A 22,414-nucleotide genomic window follows, 5' to 3' on the forward strand; every position below is an offset into this window, starting at 1 on the left:
TTAAAAATGCATGGGAAACCAAACCAGAAGAGGAGAGAGGTGCCTAGTATTTCCTCTCACTGAATCAGCCTCTGGGTATCTTTACAGCAGCCCAACCCTTCCTCCACTGGAAACAGAGATGCCTGAGCATCACATATTACCTGTGTGCAAGGCCTGTGTGCAGGATGTGCTATCTCCAGCCTTGGGTTACATTCCCAACAGCCATCCAACATCTCCACCTAAGTTTTGTCATTGCTCCACGTTATTGCTTTCGTTGTGTGGACAGAAGGCAGGTTTTTCTTGTCAAGTATACTCTCAACTCAGAGAACATGAGGTTTTCAAGCCTTGTGATGAGGGTTGGCCCAGCCTGGAAAACGAATGTTGATCTCATAGACAGCAGTGAGACTAAAGCAAAACGAGAGTTTGGGCTCAGTGGTGTGCCATATAGACATGTGGTATATGATCATATGGAAGTGGTAACTTCATAGCACTGTCCTGCTAGCATAGAGGAATAGTAGCTCTGTGCCAAAAAGTCAAAAAGTAAGGACTTCTGTTTAAATGAAAGCTTTATCTTCTGATATTTTTCCACTTCTTTGTAAAATTACATTGTTCTTCAGTATCTTTCTTCTCACAAAACACATACAAAGATCTTATGCAAAGACTGATCACAAAAGAATTAACATTTCTGTCCCAGAAGAAGCCATTTGAAGTCCCCATCATCCCCCAGAGGTTGAGAAATTCAGTATCTTCTCAGCAGGCAGGTCCTTACTGCGATGTGTGATGGGGAGCAGCTGTCTTGTTGCTCCAACTTCAAGTTTTCCCAATATGTTTTAAACCTGAGCAATCTAGTTCTTGCTGTGCTTTTCAAGTAGACTCCCTGGAAAGAACATTCATGAGGGGGGAAAAAAGGTAATTTGGGTTAAAAGACTTAAATCATCTGTGAACCAATCTGCTGACATGAGTGGGAGTAGAGTGAGTTCAGCACTTGAGAAAGCAACCACCACCTCACAGGCTCTGAAAGAACAGTTCCTCTGCAAAACAGTGAGTAATAATTTTGGATATGTCACTGTCTCTCCCTGGGGAAAACTAAATATATCCTGATACCATTACTCCTAAATTTGCTTTTTAATTGCTCATCTTCCATTTATGCTCAATTAAGCACCAACACCTTCCCTAGAATTAGCCATGGAAATCTAAAGGATCAGTCACTCCAGTTGCTCCAGCAAGCAGCTTTATTTGGTCTTGCTCATTGATGCTCCTAAACCCTCCCAGTACCCTGCCAGTTTTCTCCATCCACTTCTTCTGGAGCTGGACAAGGAGAAAAAAGAAAGAAGCCTTTCAGAGTGTGTGTATTCACAGGACACATCAGTCTGCTTTTGTTGGTGCTCTCAGAAAGCATCTCTGTCTCCTGAGGTATGACAAATGGATAGCTGTTTGCTTAGCAAGTTATCACTTTACTGGCTAGGTATGCTTACAAACAAACAGCTTTTGGAATTAGCTGAGGTTTGCTTGTTTGGAGTACAGCGTTATCATTGGAAGCCAACTGTGCACTCACCTTGCTCCAGCCCAAAGGAAGATGTGTTCACCCCTGCACCTCTGTGTAGCCCTAATTTTGGGAGAGGGATCTTGGGAAGAAGCAGTGATGTACCTGAATGACCACTGGAGGTCATGATACCCCACACTGCTTCCACAGACTCCTCCATCAAGCAAAAGGAGGAAACATGATTAAGAAAAAGCAGCTTGCTGCTGGAGCTTCTTATGGCTGTGTTAAAAGCTGCAAGGGTAAGCTGAGCACTTCAGATCCTAATATAGGATGGGGATAAGTACGAGAAGTATGTCTCGAGTTCTGGGAAAAACCCCTGTCACTATGGCATTGTTGCAATGGATGTGGAGGACAAGGTGGCCTCTAGACACAGGAGTGCCTTCTGCTGGCCCCCTTTTTGCTACAGGGAACAGAAAGCATGTGTAGAATGGGGCCCACTATTAGGGCTTCTCACTTGCCTCCTAAGGCCGCTCCACCTCTCCCCTATCCCCTCTGGCAGCTGAAGGCTGCTGGGCAGTCTCTCATACAGGGCCAGCAGTCTTACACCTCAGAGCACACAGACACCACACAGCAAACCCCCTCTGCCTCCTCCAACACCTCAAATTCTGCTTTAACACTGAAAGTAGGATCAGACCTCACATATGCCAGCTGGAGAGACTCAAGAGGACTGCAGAGCACTGAAGGACAGTCAGCATCCTGGCTGGAGTATGGGGAAGTGTTTGCCTGTGCTGGGAAAGAGGGGGGTTGTTGTTCTTGATGGAGATGTGCATGGTGTGCACCTTGCAAGAAGGATTCTGTGGTGTGGTTTCCATCTACTCTCCATGCTTTGGCAGCACTGGCCTTGCCCATACCCAGTGCTTTCCATCCCCCTGTGTCTCACACACAGTCCCAGCATCAATGGTGCATGTAGACCAGCAGTGTGTGTCTCACAGGGCAAACCTTAACAGTGCAGATTCTGAGCAGGGATTTCTTCCATAGCTAAAAACTGAAAAGGCCCTAGGTGAGGGCAGAAAACCAACAAGAGGTGAGGATCTTGGCAAGATGGAGGAGCAGGGTGCTGCTATGGGGCTCAAGGTGCCTGCTGAGACAAGGGCAGAGAGGTCTGACCCCATCTGCACTTGCGTTTCCCATCATAGTAGTGGCACCAGCATACATGGTTGTCCAGGCAGCTCCTTAAATTTCCCACCATATTACTTGTTCTAGTAAGCGATTTCCTCCCTCTCTTGGGGAGCAGAGCTGGGTGCATACTGGAGCAAGCACAGCTTGATTTGTAGGAGCCCAGTGTGCTGCAGGGGACACCGGTGCAAAAAACAGATCCAACTTTTGTTGTTGATTTTGGTCCTCCAAAAATTTCAAAGGCAAGAAGGGACTGTGTGTTACACACCATAAAACTGTATCAAGAGATTGCTGCATCAAGCCAGTATCTCCTCGTTAAGCTATGACATGGCCTTTAAAAAGGCATCCAGTCTTGATTTAAACACCTTAAGTACTGGGGAATTGAGCGTGTCTGTGCATCTCATTTTGAATCTCAATTAATACAGTTTCTGCTCCCTGCCCAGACGCTGTGCTTGATGTGCATTTGTTCATGGGATTAAAGAATTTTCTATTGGCACTGATTTCATCATGAAAATGCACCTAACATCAGACTAGTCCAACACAGACCCTTCTTTGTAAAGCTGAACAGGTTGAACACCAGGGCTTTCTCAGTACATTTGCTCCTGTAACTTTGTTCGAAAATCTGCCTTTAGCATCCATTTGAATTGTGGGCATCCATAGTGGATACCACTGGCTGGTACCAATCTCAACAATGCTGCTTGCAGGATTGACACTGCCTCCTTGTGTACAGCAGGAAGGCCCATTCTTTGCCTGGGGGTTGTATGAGCTCACTGACATCCCTCTCTGCAGGCAGACAGGCCAATTTCATAGCTCTTTATTGCTTGTTGAAGTTGATAGGAGGAAACTTTAGCCCGTTCCCTGCTCCTGTGTTTGTCTGGTCCTCTCCCTCTATGCTCTGTCAGTTTATACAGGTTTGGCTTTTTTTCAAACTCCTGGCTGAGCTGCTTCAATTGACTCCAACAGCAGGAAACTTCACAAATTGAGGTTCTTTCTGAGGTAGTTTTCTGCAATTATCTGAGGGAAGATGGCCCACAGGGGATCTGTCCCTCAGTGGCACAAGGCAAGAAGCAGGAAAAAAGGTCTGGGAGCAGGGAGAGGGCAGAGGGGAGGCAGAAGTGGATGTGTGCCCTATTGGTGCCTGTGCACTGGCAGACATTGTCCTTGTGAGGGATGACCTGGTCTTAAATGATATGTTTTACTACCATGACCTGGTCCTGAAGGTAGGTCTTTCCTAATGATTATTGTGAAACAGCTGTGTGGGCACTTCTAGAAAAGGGAAGGGGTTGACCTTTTGGTCAAAAAACCCTTTTAAATGTGTTGTCTATCCTTATTTTGTACATGCATGGTCATCCATGCTGACTGTGGGGTGAACAGTTCCATCACCATATCCAGATGACAAAAAAATAGTGACAGCGCATCACAGAAACCACTGTCATTAGTGATTTCTGCAAAGATGTTTGGAAAAATGAGCCTGTCCCCATTCATAGACACATGAAGAAGTTAAAATTACTTTTTTAGTGGCTCAGCCACTGAGAACAGGGCACAGCTGACACTGTGGGAGAACCTATCTTCTACCATCAGCCCATTTTTCAACCATTAGCTGCAGAAACCTGCAGTGAGATGTTTTTAATCAACCAGGATTTTGTATTGAGCCAGGTAAAATCTCGGGCAGCTGCAACAAAACCAGCTCCTTTCCTAGCTTATAAATGCTGAAAAACTTGTCGGGTACCCTCTTGTGAGAGAGGATAATGTGGTGGACGCTTTGCCATCATCAGCTATTCAGAAAGCATTGCACTTGGATCCTGTCTCTAAGCCTCAGTGCCTTAGATAAGACAGTGATACAAAAGATGAGTGTATGTTTTTGTGTGCATAAAAGCCTGGCGTTCAGGGCTTTAAATCTGCCTCCTTGTGAGGAATTTCTTAAGAACTGTATGTCAGCTTATTATTCTTCGCTTCAACACTGGATACTTGGTGGCTGACTACTTCCACCTATTTGTTCCAGAATTATGGCAGCTTTATTTGGGTGATAATAGGAGCACTGTGCTGTTTTATGAGACTGTAATCCAATTCTCAAGTGGATGAACACTCTTCAAGGCCACGTAGTTTATCCTGACAATTCACGGAACTGAATCACTGACCAAAAAATAGTGGTGTTTCTTCTCATGTTTTTACGCTCCAATTCTCCACAGGCTAAATAAATATTCAAAGTACCTGTGATGTGAGAAGAAAGATGATGGGTATGACAGTGAGGAGCAGAAGGGCATAAAGAGCTGGATAGGAGGATTTTTTATTTTTTGCTTATTAGTTATGGCAGGAATTTCTTGATGATATTCCTCATCTTTCAGACAGCACCTTCACCTGAAATCCTCTGGCTCTGGGTTAGTCACAAACTATATAATTTCCACAGCCCCAAAGAGCTGAATGTTATTAACAACTGTCAGAGTCCAATCCATAGATGAACAGACCATGGGATTAAAATGCTCTAGCTCTTGCACTGTGCAGCTTCAGGCTGCTTACAGATGGAGCCAGCACGAACTGGCTCTGCTTTATTTCCTCTGCTCTGCTGTGTTGTACTGCTCACTTTTGAAAGGGATTTAAACACACTTTTACAATTTAAATGCTAGGGGTTTTATATAAATGTGCAGGTGTATGAATAAGCATTATGTAGCAAATAAACACCTACCTGGTGGGTGTTTGCAGTCTTCAATAATGCTGAGGTGCACAGGGTGGAAGCCGGGAACAAGGGTTTTTAATTAGAGTGATGTTTATTACTTGACAAGAAGTGATCCCAGCAAACAAGCTAGGAGTGAAACCAGGCTTTTACTGTGGACATATGAATTCACTGATTCTCCCAGTCTGTTAATGTATGCTACAGAGTGCAAGAAATACACTGCTGAGAGCGCTTCTGCTCCCAGTCTTGCTCTGAGGCTTTGTGCAGCTCTGCTGGCAAGGTTTGTGCTCCAACAGGAGCTGGTTGGAATTAGGTCTATAGATGGCTTCTTACCTTAAGCATTGCACAGACGGTGTTTGTGTCTTAGGGCCAGCTGACTTCACAGCATTGGTGGAGGATGTTTTCTGCTTTTCTTCAAGCCTTCGGTGTAAGGTCTCTCTCTGACACTGTCACCTCTGTACAGACCTGAGTGAAGATACCCCCTCCAAGCTTAGCCGGGGATCCTGGAAACCAGAAGGTTGCTGCTTGCTTCTCAGCCCCAGCTTCTGGAGTCAGGTGATTTTAGAGCTGTTTGGAGGGTTGCCCTCCAGCCACTATAGAGACACCACTCACATTTGAGCCTAAAGATTCAGGTCAGAAGAGAGAAAATCTGTAACTCTCATCAGAGGTGCCTGACACCTCAGAAAGAGCCTGCAGTGAACTGTTTTGGGAGTCTGTAGAGTACTGAAATGCTAATTAAAATTACAATTAATTTAAAAATACCGGATAAATATTACCACTTCAAGTACATTTAGATGTTCTTTCCTGGTTTGAGCATTCAGTCTTGATTCTGGTGTGGTTTTTGCTTTGGACTACTTAAAAGTTGAGGCTTACGAAGTCCCAACATCTCTTAGGTCCTTTTGGGATCAATAAAAAAGAAGTATTCAATTAAAGTAGTGCATTTAGTCATTATTTAATAATGTATCTCAAAGTTATCAATCTGATAAACATCACTGGCCATGGTACTCCAGTGTTGTGCTGGAAGAAGGCTGCTTGCCCAGGCAGTGGGTCTGCTGTTGACTTTATCTTCTGCTGGTGGCTCATTAGTACCTTTCAGACCAGCAGCAGTCTCACAAATGCTTGGCTAGGAACGCTTTAGAGGATTTTTTAAAAATAAAATTAAGTAATTAGTCCAGGATCTAATTAAACTTAGCATTTGGTTATCTAGGGTAGCACATGAATCATAAATTTGAGAACAGGGTTAATTTATCTCTTGGTGACAAATCTATGTAACTGACTTGCCATTTTGGGGGCAGACGCAGATACTTATTCAAATAAGTCATGGATAGAAGATATGTGCATTAATTATCCTATGACAGCTGCAGCCAGATTCAACAAAACATTTATCTGCCTAGAGTAAGGTAAATAAACTCTCTTGCTCTGAGAAATGCTTCTGGCATGGTACTTTCTACACATCTGAGAAGCACATCTGATAACCAGTGCCACTGGTGACTGCAAAGCACATGGAGGCCCAAGTCTTAGTGAAGCTACTAAATGGATGAGCAAGGATGCTGGCATTAACTGGGAACCATTAACTGGGAATACCATTGGTATTCACTGCTCTGGTTCTCTTTCCACTGACCTTGTCAACAAGTCGGTACTTACACTCGAATACACTGTCTCACTGGTGAGGCAAGAGCTGGCAGTGGTGATCCCAGTCAGCTCCAGTGTCATTAGTCTGTGTCAGAAAACCCTCTGCCAGACAAGTGAGGGTGACAGCGGTGTGGCAATATTTACCAACGTGCATGCTTTGTGACAAATGACCAGGGCCTTGGAAATGAAAGCTGAATAATAAACAAATCTTCATCTTAAAAGAAAAATAGAATGGATCACACCAGTATGCAAGCAAGATGAAGGTAAATCTGAAAATAAAGGACTCTGGGGAAAGAGGTTTCCAGTACATGAATTTTGTAGGAAAGGGAGAGATGATGAAACGGGTATGGAGATGACTGGTGACTGTCACAGCACCTAGCCATGACAGAATGCCAATTCAGACCCTGTCCCCCTGCATGGACTGTGAGATAGGGCTGTTTGCAGGAGATACTCAGGCTGAAATGCCCTTGGCCTCACCAAAGTGAGATCAAGGTCTGGGCTTTCCAGTGTGTTTTGAGAGTGATGTATGTATACAGACCACCTGCATAATGCATTGGAAGAGGTTGCCCAGAGAAGTTGTGGATGCTCCATCTCTGGAAGAGTTCAGAGCCAGACTGTATGGGCCTGTCTTTGAAACTCCCTCCTAACCCAGTCATTCTATGATTACCTGGTGTTGTCCGTGCACTGATATGTAAATGGACATCCAGGTGCCTGGATAAGAGACTCTGTAGGTGCTTCAGGCCAGCTGGCTTAGGAGGGAACATGTCCCTTGGGACATGCCTGCCTCCTTCCACTGACTGGAGGTAGGTCCAAATGGGTGAGCTCAGACCATGGGTCAGAGCTGTGGATAGGTAAGGAGAGGGTTCTTCCTCCCTCAGCCATCAAGGGCACATGCCTTTCAGCTCTTGCTGATGGAGGGATGTAATGTTTTGGCCACTGATTTTCCATCCTCTGAGCTGTAGGTAAATTTTAGATTCCATCCTCAGCAAATGGATTTTCTTGTGTCATTGCAAGGAATCCCACAACCTGCTGGGATGGATTACATAAGACTCTCTCCAGCATGTGATCTCACAAAAGCATCCAGCATGGAAGAAAAGCACAATTCCAGGAAAAATGATCAGAATAACCTGTATTTATGAGCCCTTATGGGTGTCTGAATAAACTTAGATTATGAGGAGCTAGGGCAGCTAACTTAAACACGGATCCTGTGAGAGGACAAGGGACTCTCTAATCTCCTCGTAATTTGTTGCTGTGGTTGGTAGGTATGTCTTTGTAAATTTTAGAGGACCAAGATAATATTGAATGGACAATATAAAAACAGCTGGATCAACAAGACAGAGTGAAAGCTTCAGGACACAAGGAATGAGCCACAATACATCCCTCTATAGCTCTCTCCTCCCTGTTCATCTCATGATGTTTGGTTAAGCTGTTATGTAAACAATTATTCTTATGTACACGGAGGATATTTTTGTGCTGTATCCTTTGATGTGGGCATTGCTTGGGTGCAGCGGAGACAAATTTTCAGCTGTGTCAGTTTTTAACTATACATGTAGCTTAGAGATTACTAAGTATTAGGAATGAGCATTAATGCTTGTCAGAACAGAAGCAGGTTCCACAGGTGGTGAAGATATCTCTCCAGCAGCTGTCATCCTGCAGGCTGCCACTCACTTTAATCTCCCTGTCACCCATATTTCTCAGGCACTTGGCAGCCCCTCAATTTCAGTACTGAAAATTATGTGCTTCAGAACTTTCATGAAGAAATTTAATAGTTTGGTTACATTACAGGGAGGAATCTACCATAAATTGTATTTCTGAAATTCCTTAATATTTTTTTAAATTACCCATTTAGTGTGTCTGTCACAGTGTGTCCCATCTCAGAGCTATGGCAATTTAAAGGTGTCTAATGAGAAATCATTTTTGGACAAGCGACTCTAAGGGCCATTCAGAAAAGTTCTCCAGCGAATTCAAAAAGTTTGGAGGGATACAGAGCAATGACACTTTAAATGTGCACAAAGAGGACCTTATTATAACCCTCTGAAAAGCTTCACTCTGTGCATGTCTGTATGTACCTGCACCTGTGTTGACACACAGGAGTCTTTCTCTTTCCTTGTGATGTCCCCTATTTATTTTTTTAAAAATAACATTTCAAGTCCTCTAAGCTCTTTTTTTTTTCTCTCCACCTTTTTTCCTCTTAAAACTCAGCAGGCTCTTTTTCTTTAGCTGTAGAAAGGGCTCCAGTCATCCTTCCCAATTCTATTATTGCTCTTCCTTGGTGTCCAAAGCCAAATCCTAGCACAGTCCCCTGCCTTGGCCTGACCTTCCCCATTAAGTAGAGTCCTGTCAGCACCTGGCCTGCACAAGACAATCAGCCCTTTAAATGGTGTGAATTCCTTGTGCATGTGTTCAGAGGGGTTGTGGATGCTCCTTGAGGGCCAGAGGCAGAGCCTGGGACACTCCAACATTCATGTACAACGTATTTGAGCCAAGTCCTGTCCTTAAAAGTTTTTACATTTATTTTTATCTTTTAATGGTTTCATATGTTCCATTATATATTCTCTCAATATACCGAATATATCTAGAGAGGACAAATATAGTATGTTCTGTATTCTTTTCTGTGTAACTGTAGTCTCTCACTTCGCAAGAGAATTTAATATAATCCAGACTTTTTAAACAAGGTTACCCGAAGATGATGATCCAGAGAGCATTTTAAAATTTACTGTAGCGCCCTGCACACATATTTCTAAAAATTGTCCCAATATCAAAACCTACACTTTTTTTTTTTTTGCAAAATTTTCATAAGAAATAACAATCAACCTACAGATGAGCCACAGAGGACCATGAACATTGTGCCAAAGCCTCAGCATTAAAATCGAAGCACGGACACAACTAACTCCCTGTGCAGGCACTTCTAAGGCACAGTTCATCTGACCCACCTGGTGGGGGATAATTGGTCTCTCCAAACTCTCAGTTCTGCCAACTGACTATAAAAACAGTTCAGACAGCTATCTCAGAACTGGGCCTTTTGTTATCTGGAACTGGTTGAAGACATTTTAACCAGAGTGACTACTGAGGAAAAAAAAAAAAAAAGAACATTTAAAATAAAACAAAAGGAATAAGAGACAAACATTTTTTTTCCCTCAGAGGAGAAAAGACCAGGTCCTTTACAGTACACAGGTCAAAACCAGTCACCTTAAGAGAGCAATGCAGTTCTATGTAACGTAAATTATATATTTAAGCCAGATGAGATGAGAATATTCTTTCTCATGTTCTATGTATATGAATAAGCCTAAACTTCTGGGATGGTAAGACACACTCAATTTTGCATTAGAGAAATAATAATAATCAATTTCAATAATCTGGAAATACCAATATAATAAGAGCATTTTTTTCATCAAAATTTACACAATCAAAAATTTACACATCAAAATACCCCAGACTTGAATAGCCTCTACTTGAACACACATCCAAATCCATTTTAGTAAACAACATAATAATTTATCACACAGTAAAAAACAGCTACTTTCCATGGGGAAAAAAATGCTAAATAGCTCCAGGTGCTGTTGATATTAGGTATAAATAAAAAAGCATACTTAGAGAATGGTCTTCAAATCAGCAGTAAAAGTTTACTAACTTGCGTGCAGCAGAAAATTATACCTGAAAATCACAAAACTTTTTAAAACTGCTTGAGAAGATTTTGTGCATTGCTACGATTACTTTTGTAGCAGCTGCTTTTTGTCCTGAAAAGGGATTTCTGTTCAGCTGACGTCTGTCCTCACTGTCATACTACTTTTATTCTACAAGAGAGAATAGGACAAATAAAATGTGTACTCATATCCAGAGGAAGAGTCTTAGACACAACACAGTGCTGCTACTTTAAAAGAATTGTATTTTTGCATTAGGCACTGCTTCCCCATGTATTTGGATCTGCATATGTGTGTTTGTGTGCCTCTGTACACACAAATGATAAGTAGCTACATCGTTTACATTTTTATGGCTGAAGCCCTTGATTGAATTTTCATAATGCCAGGAGGGCCCACTTGGGATTCAGGTCCTGCTGTGCAAATACTCACTAAGACATCTGCCCCAAAGAGCTTGTAACTCTAAGAGGATAAAATGTGGCAGGGGAAATAATTAGGGGGAGATGCAGTGACTCTCTGGTTACATGGGAGGGTCATTCGGCTCCAGGATCAGAACAGTCTTTGTGCTTGTCTTGCACTGATTTATTGGTGAATCAGCAGCACCATTCTGGTTTTTTATCCTGGGCTCACAGCCAAACTGTCCCTTCCTCTTGTGCTTGAACCACAGCATCAGGATGTCCCCAGCCACAGCTGAGCTGTGCAGCAATATCAGCCCCTCCCAGAGAAGACCCTCAATGGCATAAAACAGCCCTGGTTTTCCACGTGCACATTTCAATTCATGTAAGGAAAAGATTTTGCTGTTGTTGGACTTCTTTTTGAGGTAGGAATGAGAAAGAAAACATTTCCTTGCTACAGGCTTGATCCTCCATCACACATAAAAGGAAAGGCAGGTAAGAGGAAGCTCTCAAACCTCTACATCTCTCCCCAAGGGGATATTGCTGGGAACTCCCAAGGAGCAGCGACTTCTGGCATGTCTGCATACCACCCTTCCTAGGTCTACGTATCCACCTTCCACAATGCTCCCAAAATATTCCCGAATGTTTTCCACAACCTTCCCAGAACAGCAGCATCTCTGTGCCTAAAGTCCAGACCCTGATCTCCAATATGCAGTTGTAGCTGGGTGGGAAAGGAGGGGTGTTGTCTTTGGATCTGGATCGAGGTGACATGAAAAGCAAGTCACAGGAACATCTCTGGACCCCCACCCCTCTCTGGGGCCAAGATACCAGAGCCATTCTGAAAATCAGACACCTGCATTTACTCAGGACAAGGAGTTTTGGGTTGCAATGGTGACTCTTGCAGAAATTTTGTTCTTCTGTGTTTGCATTAGTAGTCAGCCCTGCTGGCTTGGGGATGAACCAGAGCATGACTGCTGATGCACTCAGGTCAGCCCCACTGTGGGTAGTGGAGGAGAAACATGATGGTACAAATGCAGCCATTTGACCTGTTTCCCCCGTGTTTCCATATCTCTGGTGAGAAGCTGCCCAACTATCAGAAGAGTGAGCAAAACAGACTGTTGTCTTAAGGCCTGCTCAAATCATTTCCCAAAATCAGTAGGTGCAAAACCTTCTGTTGTGGTTGTGATACACAGCAATGAGAATAAATGCTGCAAATTGGTGTGGTTGTCCACTGTACCTTCTCAGCAGAATCATGTAAAATTCAGAAGTCCTTCACATGCTCATTTTCTGCTACTGTGCAAAACCATGATTTATTTACAGTCTCGAGAAGTGGGTCCATGGGAAGCTGAAGAGTTTCAACAGGGCCAAGTGCAAGGTGCTGCACATGGGTTGAGGCAGCTCCCAGTATCAACACAGGCTGGGGGATGAAGATATTGAGAGCAGCCCTGCTAAGAAGGATTTGGGGTACTGGTTGTTAAGAGGCTAGACATGACCTGGCAGTGTGAGCTGGCAGTCCAGAAACCCAAATATATCCTGGGCTGCACCAAAAAACTGTGGCTAGCAGGACAGGGGAGGTGATTCTCCCCCTCTACTCCAATCCCACAAGACCCCACCTGGAGTGTTGGATCCACCTCTGGGGCTCCCAGCATAAAAAGCTTGTCAACCTGGTCCAGTGGAAGGTGTCCCTGCTCATGGCCTCTAGAGATCCCTTTCAACCCAAACTATTCTGGTAGTTTATTTTGGTGGTGTCGCCATCCATGTCATCCTGGCCCAACATATCACAGGAATTTGGGAAGGCTTTAGACAAGAGAGTCAAAATTTCAACATAATTTGTGGCTAATGCCTGAATGCCTGTGGCTAATTTGTGCTCACGCTGGTGGCTAATGTTCTCAACCTAGTGCATGTGATTTCTTTAGTTAAGTCACCCCTGCCCCTGTCCCTCAGGGTTTGCATATGCAAACCCATGAGCAGCCACTCAAGTTGGTGTTTGGGTAGGTAGTTTTATAAAGTGGAAATCCGCTGATGGATCTGTGGGGAAATTCTAGGTGGTTATTTGCATTGGATTTGTACATGTAGAAGAAGAAAGGTTACTGGCAGTCACAGTTTTTCAATATAGCACTCATATAAGGGTATATTTAACTGAGGTTCAGGTTTACTCTTCAGGAATGGACACAGCTGATAAACTCGCATAAACTTCTTGTCCTCCACCTCTGATGCAGGACCAAAGAGTATTTTGCATGTCCTTCCTTATGTGCTGACATGTCTAAACCAGATGTAACCATCTGACTTGGTTTTGTGGGTGACTTTGGCCTACAAAGTCTTTGTGTGCAGGGCCTTCCCCCCCCACAGCTGGGTAGGTGGACCTGTATGTCCTGCCTTTGTGGGATCTGCAGAGGTATCCCAGAGCACAAGCTGCCAGAGGAAAATGAAAACAATATTAAAGAAGCAAAAGGAAAAAGTATATGTGTGCATCACAATCATTCGCAGAAGATGAGAGTATCATCCAAGTTGATATGGGTTTTCCTCCCCTCTCCATTTCATTGTCCCTTCTGCCGTCCCACACAAGTCTGTTGGAAAGTACAGGGCACCTCATTAGGTAGACTTGGAATATCTGCTGGGCTTTCTAAGCATTATTAAAATGGCCATGTCTCCTTAGAGGTAGGGATCAAATGATGTTTGTACATCTGGCAAAACCAGCCTCGTCCTCTTCTTCAATGGCACTGTTGCAATGTCCCAGAGCCCCATATTGCTGTCAGGGTACGCCAAAAATCTGAGCATCAAAGTATGGCCAACAATCTACCACTGTCATGCTGAGGGCAGCACGTGGGTTTCTCTTTGAAAGGGTTTCTCCTTCGTTTGTGTAAAAAGGTTCACAAAGGTGTGCATGCCCCATCCCTGGAAAATATTCTAGGCATCCTCCATTTAAAAAAAAAAGAGTACATAGCCTAGATGTATGAACAAATTAGTGTGCTCAGTAATTTATCCAGAAAACACCAAGGAGAGCTGAAGAGGGGTTATTACAGAGCTTCATTTAAAGTTGAAAGCAAAACCTACCAACATATTGTTGCAAAACCAGAGGCAGCTCCTTTTCTAGCTCAAACACCCAGAGAACCAGGCTCCATGCCATAGATATTAAGGTAGGATTCAATTGGAGTTAAAAAAACTTAGGTATTGATATGCAGGAGAGGCTTAAAAGATAACGTATAAGCCTGATTTTACTTAAAAAACCCAACTTGGTGATTTTTTGATAGAATAACTTTAAATGAAAAAAAGAGTTAAAATTATATGTTCATCATTGCCTTCTCATGGTGTACCTGCTGTGTCTGGTGTCTCAGGAGCAAGTGGTTGAGAATAGCACTGCAAGTGTGGTGCAGAAGGAGGAGCTGCCCCTGGAAGACTGTCAAAATCAATGTAGCATGTGTTGTGGGAGGCATTTTCTTTTTGTCCTTTCGATGTTTGCATCATGCAACATCTCTGAAGGCTAGCTTTCTTCTTTCCCATAAAACCCTATCCACAATTTGAGGCTGGATAGTGGTCTCAGGGGAAATCATGCTGTGCTGTGCAGAAGTTTTTGAAGCTACCTTTATGAGTAGCTGAGGGTGGATTAAAATACAATGGCCTATTTCAGGAGCAAAATAGCTTCCTCCTCTAATTTCTGACAAAATATTTCCTTCGCAGGCCATCTTCTGCTCTAGCACAGAGAAATGCTATTGTTCCTTTCCCCATCTTGCTCCTTCCTGTCTCAGGAATGGTTTATCTGTTCTCACTCCCTCAGCAAACCTGCTGCTTTCTGTTTGCTGTTGTTCTTCCCAAGCTGGCTGTGAGATAGGCAGGAAATGGGGGAGTCACAGGCTGTCTGCCAGTCACTCAGGCATGTGCTTAATGGGGGTGGTGCTCTGGTGGTCTTGGTCTGGTGGTCACTTGAAGACCAGCCCATGCATAGAGGTGTTGGATAAGGAGAAGGGTCACATGAGAGCCTCAAGGCAGCATGGGTTCCGATTGATTAATGGACATTTTGGAGTAGAGAGCAAAAGTAATGACACATGAAATAAGGCTGTTATAAAAATGTATTGGAGGATTCACTCTGTGATCATACTTTTGGGCTCTGAATATTCTGTTGCTAATATTTTTGTATTATTGGCTGGAGTACCTCAGCTGGTACTGGGACTTCTTTAGATAGATCTTCAATTATTGGAGTCACACTTTTGTAAAAGTCTATTTTTTTTCCCACATGAGACAGCCCACATTGCCTCTCATATGTGTTATTACCCAAAGCTGTTCCTTACTTGGTGTGACCAAGAAGAACTTTACTGAATCATGTAATGGGCAAAAATTATTTTGATTTCCTAAAACTTGTGGAAAAGGACTTGGTGGTACTGGTGAATGAAAAACAAACCAGCAATGCATGCTCACAGCCAACCATATCCTGGGCTGCACCAAAAGAAGTGTGGCCAGCAGGGATTCTGCCCCTCTGCTGTAGTCTTATGAGACCCCACCTGGAGTGGTGTGTCCAAGTTTGGGGCCCCAACACTGGAGAGACTCCAGAGGTAGGCCACTAGGAGAATCAGGGGGCTGGAACACCTCTTCTATGAGGAAAGGCTTAGAAAGTTGCAATTGTAGCAGAGAAAGTTCAAGATGAACTGATTGCATGCAGTCTTTCAATGCTTAAAAGAGTCTTATAAGAAAAATCAGAAGATACCTTTTAATAGGGCCTTTGCCAGTAGAAAAAGGAGTAATGGTTTAAAACTATAATAGGGCAGTTTCAGACTAGATAAAAGTAAGAAAATTTTTACCATGAGGGTGGTATAACACTGCCACACGTTGCCCAGAGAGGTGGTGGATGTCCCAGCCCTGAAAACTGCCAAGATCAGACTGGACACGGCTCTGAGCAACCTGGTCTAGTTGAAGATGTCCCTGCTCATTGCAGGGAGACTGGACTCTGGCCTTTAGAGGTCCCTTCCAAGAAAAACTGCTCTATGATTCCACAGATTCTGTATCAGTAGTGTGGAAAATCCTTGTAAGAGTCATCTTGGTATTACCCCACTATTCCTCTTCAGGCAATCACTAAAGGCAGTGACAGGGTCTTATTGTGTAAGCTCCACTTTTAGCCTTCTCTGGAGAGTGATACATCCCAGTCTGTACTAGAGCTATGCTTCAGCTCTTTAAAAGCAGGCAAGAACATTTAAGTCTGTGTCTAATCTACTTACCTTTTATGGCCAGTGGAGAGAAACAGACACTTCTAGGTCATGATTCACCTTGTCCAAATGCAGACATCAGGAATATTAAGGGAATCACACTCTAAAACTGCTTATTTCTTTCCATTGTAATGGAAAATTATAAAATTAGGACAAGGTAATTAGCTATATGCATACATCTACCCTGTCAACGTTACCAGGGAGGTGAGAATGTCCTACAGGCTTAAGAGAGATTTTGATCTCCACAGGGTCTTAGCCTCCTCCATGGCTTAGGAAGAAAGTCAAACAGGTCCCTAGCTCAGACCACACTTATCTTTTAGGTTAATAAAGATAATTTAGGATTTGTCCCATTCTGAATCTGGATCTGCCACTAACAGACTAGTATTTTTTTCTGGAACTGGCCATTCTCCAAAAGAGGTACCATGGATTCAGAAAGCAGCCGCAAAAGCATTTATGACAAGTTTCACACTTAATTAATTGGTATTTTATTTAAAACTCTTTAATTTTAATCATAACTTTTCTCCTTTGATGATCAGTTAGTAACTCAAAACATTTTAACTCTCCTTGGGCACTAGCTGAGTTAACCTGAGTACTCTGCTGGCAGGGAGGTGGTGCCTGGCTGATTGAGGGCAGGTTTCAATCCTTCCTCCGCAAATATTAAATGGCATCAATCTCTTCTACTTCAAACTCTTGTTTGTCCAAAACTTGAAGAGCGAGAGTATTGCCTGCTGGAAGTTATCTCCCGACACTACATAGAGCAGCAAATTTCCAAAAGTATTTAATGCTGCTAAAGGTTTACTTATAATAAACATTAAAAGGATTCTTTTCTTCAAGTGGCAGCTAACTGGCTGTATTTGGAGCTCCAGACGAATCCCTTGAAAGATGTGGAAGGGGAGGAAGCACACATAGAAGACCAGCAAGAGGAGAACAGTGAGTCTGCGAGCCTTTTGTTTGTAGGTAGCCTGTGTGTGGAGCCCAGTGGCCAAGATGCAAATGATGAGCACATAGCACAGGGTGACCGTCAGCAAGGGCAAGAAGAAGGCAAACACAGTCAGTGTCCAGTTGTACCAGCGACTTGCGTCAAAGTTCCGAGCAGCAACAAGGTCTGGGCAAATGGTCTTGTTCTGCCTGTGACTTGGGGCAATCAGGACAGCCAGGGGGCTGAGGGCCACCAGGGAAATCATCCAAACGACTGTGCAAGTCACCACTGCCCACCTCCTCTTCCGAAGAAAAAGGCATTTCATTGGGTGCACAACTACCAAAAAGCGGAAGATGCTGAAGCAGCTAAGGAAGATTATACCACTGTACATGTTGAAGTAGAAACAAAACTGAATAAACTTGCACATGAAGTCTCCAAAAATCCAGTCATTTCCATTAGCATAGTAGTGTATAAAGAAAGGAAGTGTGACTACATACAACAGGTCAGTGATAGCCAGGTTTAACATAATGATGGTGCTGCTTTTCCAGGGCCTCATCTTCACACAGTAAACAAAAATTGTCACAATGTTCCCTGGGAAGCACACCAGGAAGATTAGGCTGTAAAGGACGGAGAGATAAAATTTCACCTGTAAGAAATCTTCGTCCTTGCAGCTTGTCAATCGGTTTGCGGGGCTGGGCTGAGCAGTAAAATTGCTGCTGCATTCAGATGCCATGTTTGCAAAAGTCTCCTTAAGACAAAAATCAGATTTTAGTTTTAGTTTAGTTTCAATTGATTTGTTGGAACAAATGTTGTCAGTTAAACCTTCTGAAGCTGGAGAAAATGTTGTATGTTTGACAAGGCACAGTAGTGCGAGGAAATGAGGATTTGCTAATGTTCCCAGTCTGACCTAGATAAGACCATTGAAATGTTTAATTTCACCCTTTCCTCTCTTTTACATTTAATTTTGATAATTATTTCTTTTACTCTTTCTTTGTTTAGCCTCCTTCATTGAAGAAGACAATTACTGCTTATCTGCAAATCTTCAGGAGTAGGAAGCACACATTTAGAGACCTAGAGGAAGTTTGGGATTAGATTTTGTAAAACTGTGAACTACTCAACCCTTCAGAAAGTAGAACCATATCCAAGTATTATCGTCATTAATCTGAGCTAATCAGTGTTTCATGCTCATGAAACAGAGATGTTGTTCTGCTTCCATGAAAGCCAAAAGATCTTAGGTTTAGTTACAGATCTCAGGACCTGATGCTCCCATAACCTGACAGATTGTTCCTTGAATGCGATTTTATTCTCTTGGAGTCAGCAGAGTATAAAACCAATATAAATGGTTTTGTTTTGGTTTTTTGAGGGTTTTTTTTGGGGGAGGAGGGATGTTATTTTGTTTTGGTTTGTTGTTTTTTTTTTAAATCAAGCTCCATAGTGGCATAAAACTGATTTAAATTAATGAAGACTTTGTCTCAAAGGGCAGAGGGAAAATAGAAAGCACAAAGGGCAGGCAATGATTTTGCTTCCCATTCTATGCCAATGGGAGCTAGGTAGACTTGTCTCTGAAATGATTTCTTGTCTGACATAGCCGATTTGGATCTCTCCACAGGGAGTCCCAGACATAACATTTCTTGGTAGTGTTAGTGTTTTAACCTTAAAAAATGGTAACTAAGCATGAAAATCATCTAACTTCAGGTATCAGAAAGTTAGATGCTTAAATTGGAGCCAGTCCTCCTAAGCCCCCCTTTATCACCAACAGAAAGAGATAAGTTCCTCCAAGACATAATATATCTACCCACAACTGAGATTTCTAAGATAAATTATTTACTCTTTTGGCATACTTATTTCTTTCCATTGATATAAAAGGTAGCCCAAGGTGACTAGTTCAGCTCCAGATATCTCAAGCGAGGCAAAAGCTGTATTACTGTGTGTCTTCAGCACCTCAGGTGAATACCATTCTTCCAGATTCTAACCAATTCCATGTGAGAAAATATTTTAAAGAAACCTCATGAAGTGATAGACAGGGTACTATCAAGCCTAGATCCTCTATCTTTTCCCAGAAACAGCATCTTTAAACTAAATCAGTGCTCAAAAATGAACCTTTAAATTTAGTCACAGATTCAACCTATGTTGCTGGCATAGCTATGAGAGCTGAACATACTCTCCTCAAAAAAGTCCCTAATCCAAAATTATACAAATTAATTTCTACACTCATTCATTTAATCTCCCACAGAACACATTAAAAAAAAAAAACCCAAACAAACAAAAACAAACAAAACCGCAGACCTGGAAAAAAGACAGAATTGTACCTTATTCAGTCTTGGAAAATGTGATTCAGTTCACAGCATTTAACATGTTACCTGTATGACTCTTCATTATCCCAATAACTGGTGGAACATGACCAATTTGCTCTGACAAGCCCAGTCATTAAAGCTGGGACACAACAGACATTATTTGATCATAACAAGATGATTATCTCTTTGTTACTCAGAAGCACTTCAGAGTGAAATTTGAACAGTGTCCCCACAATTTAGTTAAAATGCTAATGCTTTTTAACATGAATATTAGATCTTGTATAAAAGCTTTGCAGTCAAAGATGCACTAGCTAAAGGCTGTCAAGCTTGTTTTAAACCAATCCAGATTTACAATCACAAAAGCTAGGGGTGTGCATGTTTTCTCTCTTTTCTGCTGCTCGGTGATACCACTGTCACCCACATTTATGCCTCTCCAGTATATTTTATATCATGTTAGACAAATTTACTAGAATATTTGATTTATCCCCAGTTTGGCTTTCTTGCACTGCTGATTGGTTCTTCACCACAATCTTGAACCCTCCAAATTGAAAATGGAGAAATACTGCTTACCTGAAAACCTGCAATTCTGCTTCTCCCTCTGATATTGCTTTGAGCAAAGACCTCAAATGAAATGTATTTATGTCTTCCTTGCAGTGAAGCAGGTTTTAGTATGGCTTTGCAGCCACATACATTCACTCCCTGTCTGACTGAGGCTCCGTGTGGCTGTGAAACTGGTAGAAAACCTCAGTTACTGGCTCAAGTGTCAGCTCTTAGAACTGGGTGGCTGGAGGAGTCCTCTTTTGCCCTCTGTCATTCACCCTGTCTTGCCTTCAGTGGGCAGATCAGGCTTTCCTGGCAGCATCTCTGTGTGCTGAAGCAGACCTATAGTATTCTAATGGCAGCAAATCACATTTAAATTAGCATGTATATGTGAATGCATGTGCTTAGAAAAGATGAAATTAAATTTATTCTCCATTTCCTCTGAAGTGAAACCTGATCACCAAAGTGAATAAGGCATGTTGTCATTTCAAGGTCAGGTGAAAACTGTTATGACACACTGTCTTCATTAAAATCAAATTTCTAACGTAGTACAAATTTCATCTCATGAAATATATGAATGTTTCTTTTGGCTCGATGTGCTTTTCAGAAACTGTGGGATTCTTTCTGCTTGTTTTTGGTGTTGGCCGTGTTATTACTGGAGTAGCTGAAATTGCAAACTTGTTTTATTTTGAGCTTTTGCTTTTGGGCTTCATAATTCACAAGATCTGCAATTTTCTCTGCTTCTTGAGCCAAAAGACTGTTCTTGAATAAAAATCTCATTATTATCCTTAGCTCGAGGAACAAGATCAAAAGAGATTATTAGTATTTAAAGACAGTTGTTGTAGCTTGAATTTTGAAACAGCAGTCTTCAGCCCTTGAGCTTGCAACCTGGTCCGTGCACAGAGGCTCCAGCTGCCCAGTGTGGCCAGCAGCTTGTCTTGGAGCTGGCTATCTGTTTTGCTAATCACACTGCAGAGAAAGAGTGGTAACGGGGACAGTCAAGACTAGGGCAGCAGTAATGTCTGACAACTAGATCATTATCTATCTGTTACCATTAGGGAAAGGGCACCCTCTCTGCTCTCATCTAACCAAGCTTTTCTCTAGGTCAATGCCCACAGCACTTCTAAAAAATGTCCAAAGTTTCCCAATAATTGTAAAATACACTGTCATGTACCAGCTCAAGGATCAGCAACTGTTTAAATAGCTATTACCCTGTTTCTAGGCACTGCATGTGTCATTAGAAATCATTTGTATGAGGCTGTAGCGTTACAAGCACAGAGGGAGCTAATTATAGTTAGGGATCATTTAATGCATTCACTACTTAATCCATTATACCCCTGAGCGATGGGGAACCTGTGCAGCAGTGGCTGGTTTTCATTCTTCCTTGGCAGTGGCAGTGCCTGAGGTAAAGAAGAAATGGGCTTTCCTGGTGCCGTGACCCAGACCTACCAGAGATTTGGTGCACTGGGGTTACCTCTGCATTTCTAACTCTGGACAGGAGAAGAGAAGAAAATAAAACACACGTTTTCAGACTCATCTTAAAAGATGGTGACTAATAGAAGGTCAACTCATACAGACCAAACTCATACAGCTCTGCATGGAGATGGAGATCTGTTCCTTAGTTTACCCAAATCTTGTGTCATCATCAGCTGGAGAGACTAGTAGCTACTGCACCCCTGCATCCTCCCTGTATCTTCCACCATGGTTACAGCAGCTCCTTATTGCACAGAGACCTTTGGAAACACTGGCTCCAATCACAGCCATGTTACTGGTCCTGGGACTCATGTCAGGCCCTAGGGAAATTGAGAATAAACTAACAAGGACCACATGTTCAAATGCCTTATCTAGCCTCATGTGGGGACTCTATGGATAAGGGATAATTATTCAGTGTGACTTTCAACTCCTTAGGGTGTGGACCTTTACTCTTTACCAGCCATTTCTCCACCTCATGTTTATGGACCCGCTGGCAGACCACTGTGATCCTTCAATAAACAAGGGGCTTTTTGTACTTTAAGGCTGTCCTCACCCTTCTCCCCTCTACAAGCACTGGAGGGAAATCAAAATACCCTGTAGTTCCACAGTCAGCTTAAGTGACTCTAATTGCACGCTGCAGTCAAAAGAGCTGGCAGCACCTGTCATCCTAAACCACATGTTTTCAACAACCCCGGTGCTTGTGCAATCATGGGGTGTGCTGGATAAGTGAGCTGACTGAGGCCAAACCAGTTTTCTTAATCCTGTGTTGGCTTTATGGCCATGTTGGTGATGGCTCTTTCTGTGGGTGTGTGGGCTCCAGGGCTTATGGTGAGCAGTGGTGGGGACTGGCCAGGGGAAAGAGGACAATAGCAGAGGTAGATTGGCTGGGGCCAGCACTGAAACACAACTGTGGAGTTGTGTTTCACTCACTGCAACCTGGTCTCCAGCAATGCTTCCCAAAGAGACAGCACTCACCTCGTGTTTCAACAGCCTTCCAGGCAGGCTGGATTAATTGGTCA

At 42.8% G+C, this 22,414-nt stretch overlaps 1 protein-coding gene across 1 annotated transcript; it reads right to left on the reverse strand.

Annotated features, from left to right (window-relative positions):
- Positions 1-16,846: 16,846 nt before the first annotated feature.
- On the reverse strand, positions 16,847-17,821 carry OXGR1 (oxoglutarate receptor 1). Its single transcript, XM_066339750.1, has one exon. It carries the CDS (start codon positions 17,819-17,821, stop codon positions 16,847-16,849), a length of 975 nt encoding a protein of 324 aa, XP_066195847.1.
- Positions 17,822-22,414: the final 4,593 nt, after the last annotated feature.

Source organism: Sylvia atricapilla, chromosome 2 (genome assembly GCF_009819655.1).
Source record: "Sylvia atricapilla isolate bSylAtr1 chromosome 2, bSylAtr1.pri, whole genome shotgun sequence".
NCBI lineage: Eukaryota > Metazoa > Chordata > Aves > Passeriformes > Sylviidae > Sylvia > Sylvia atricapilla.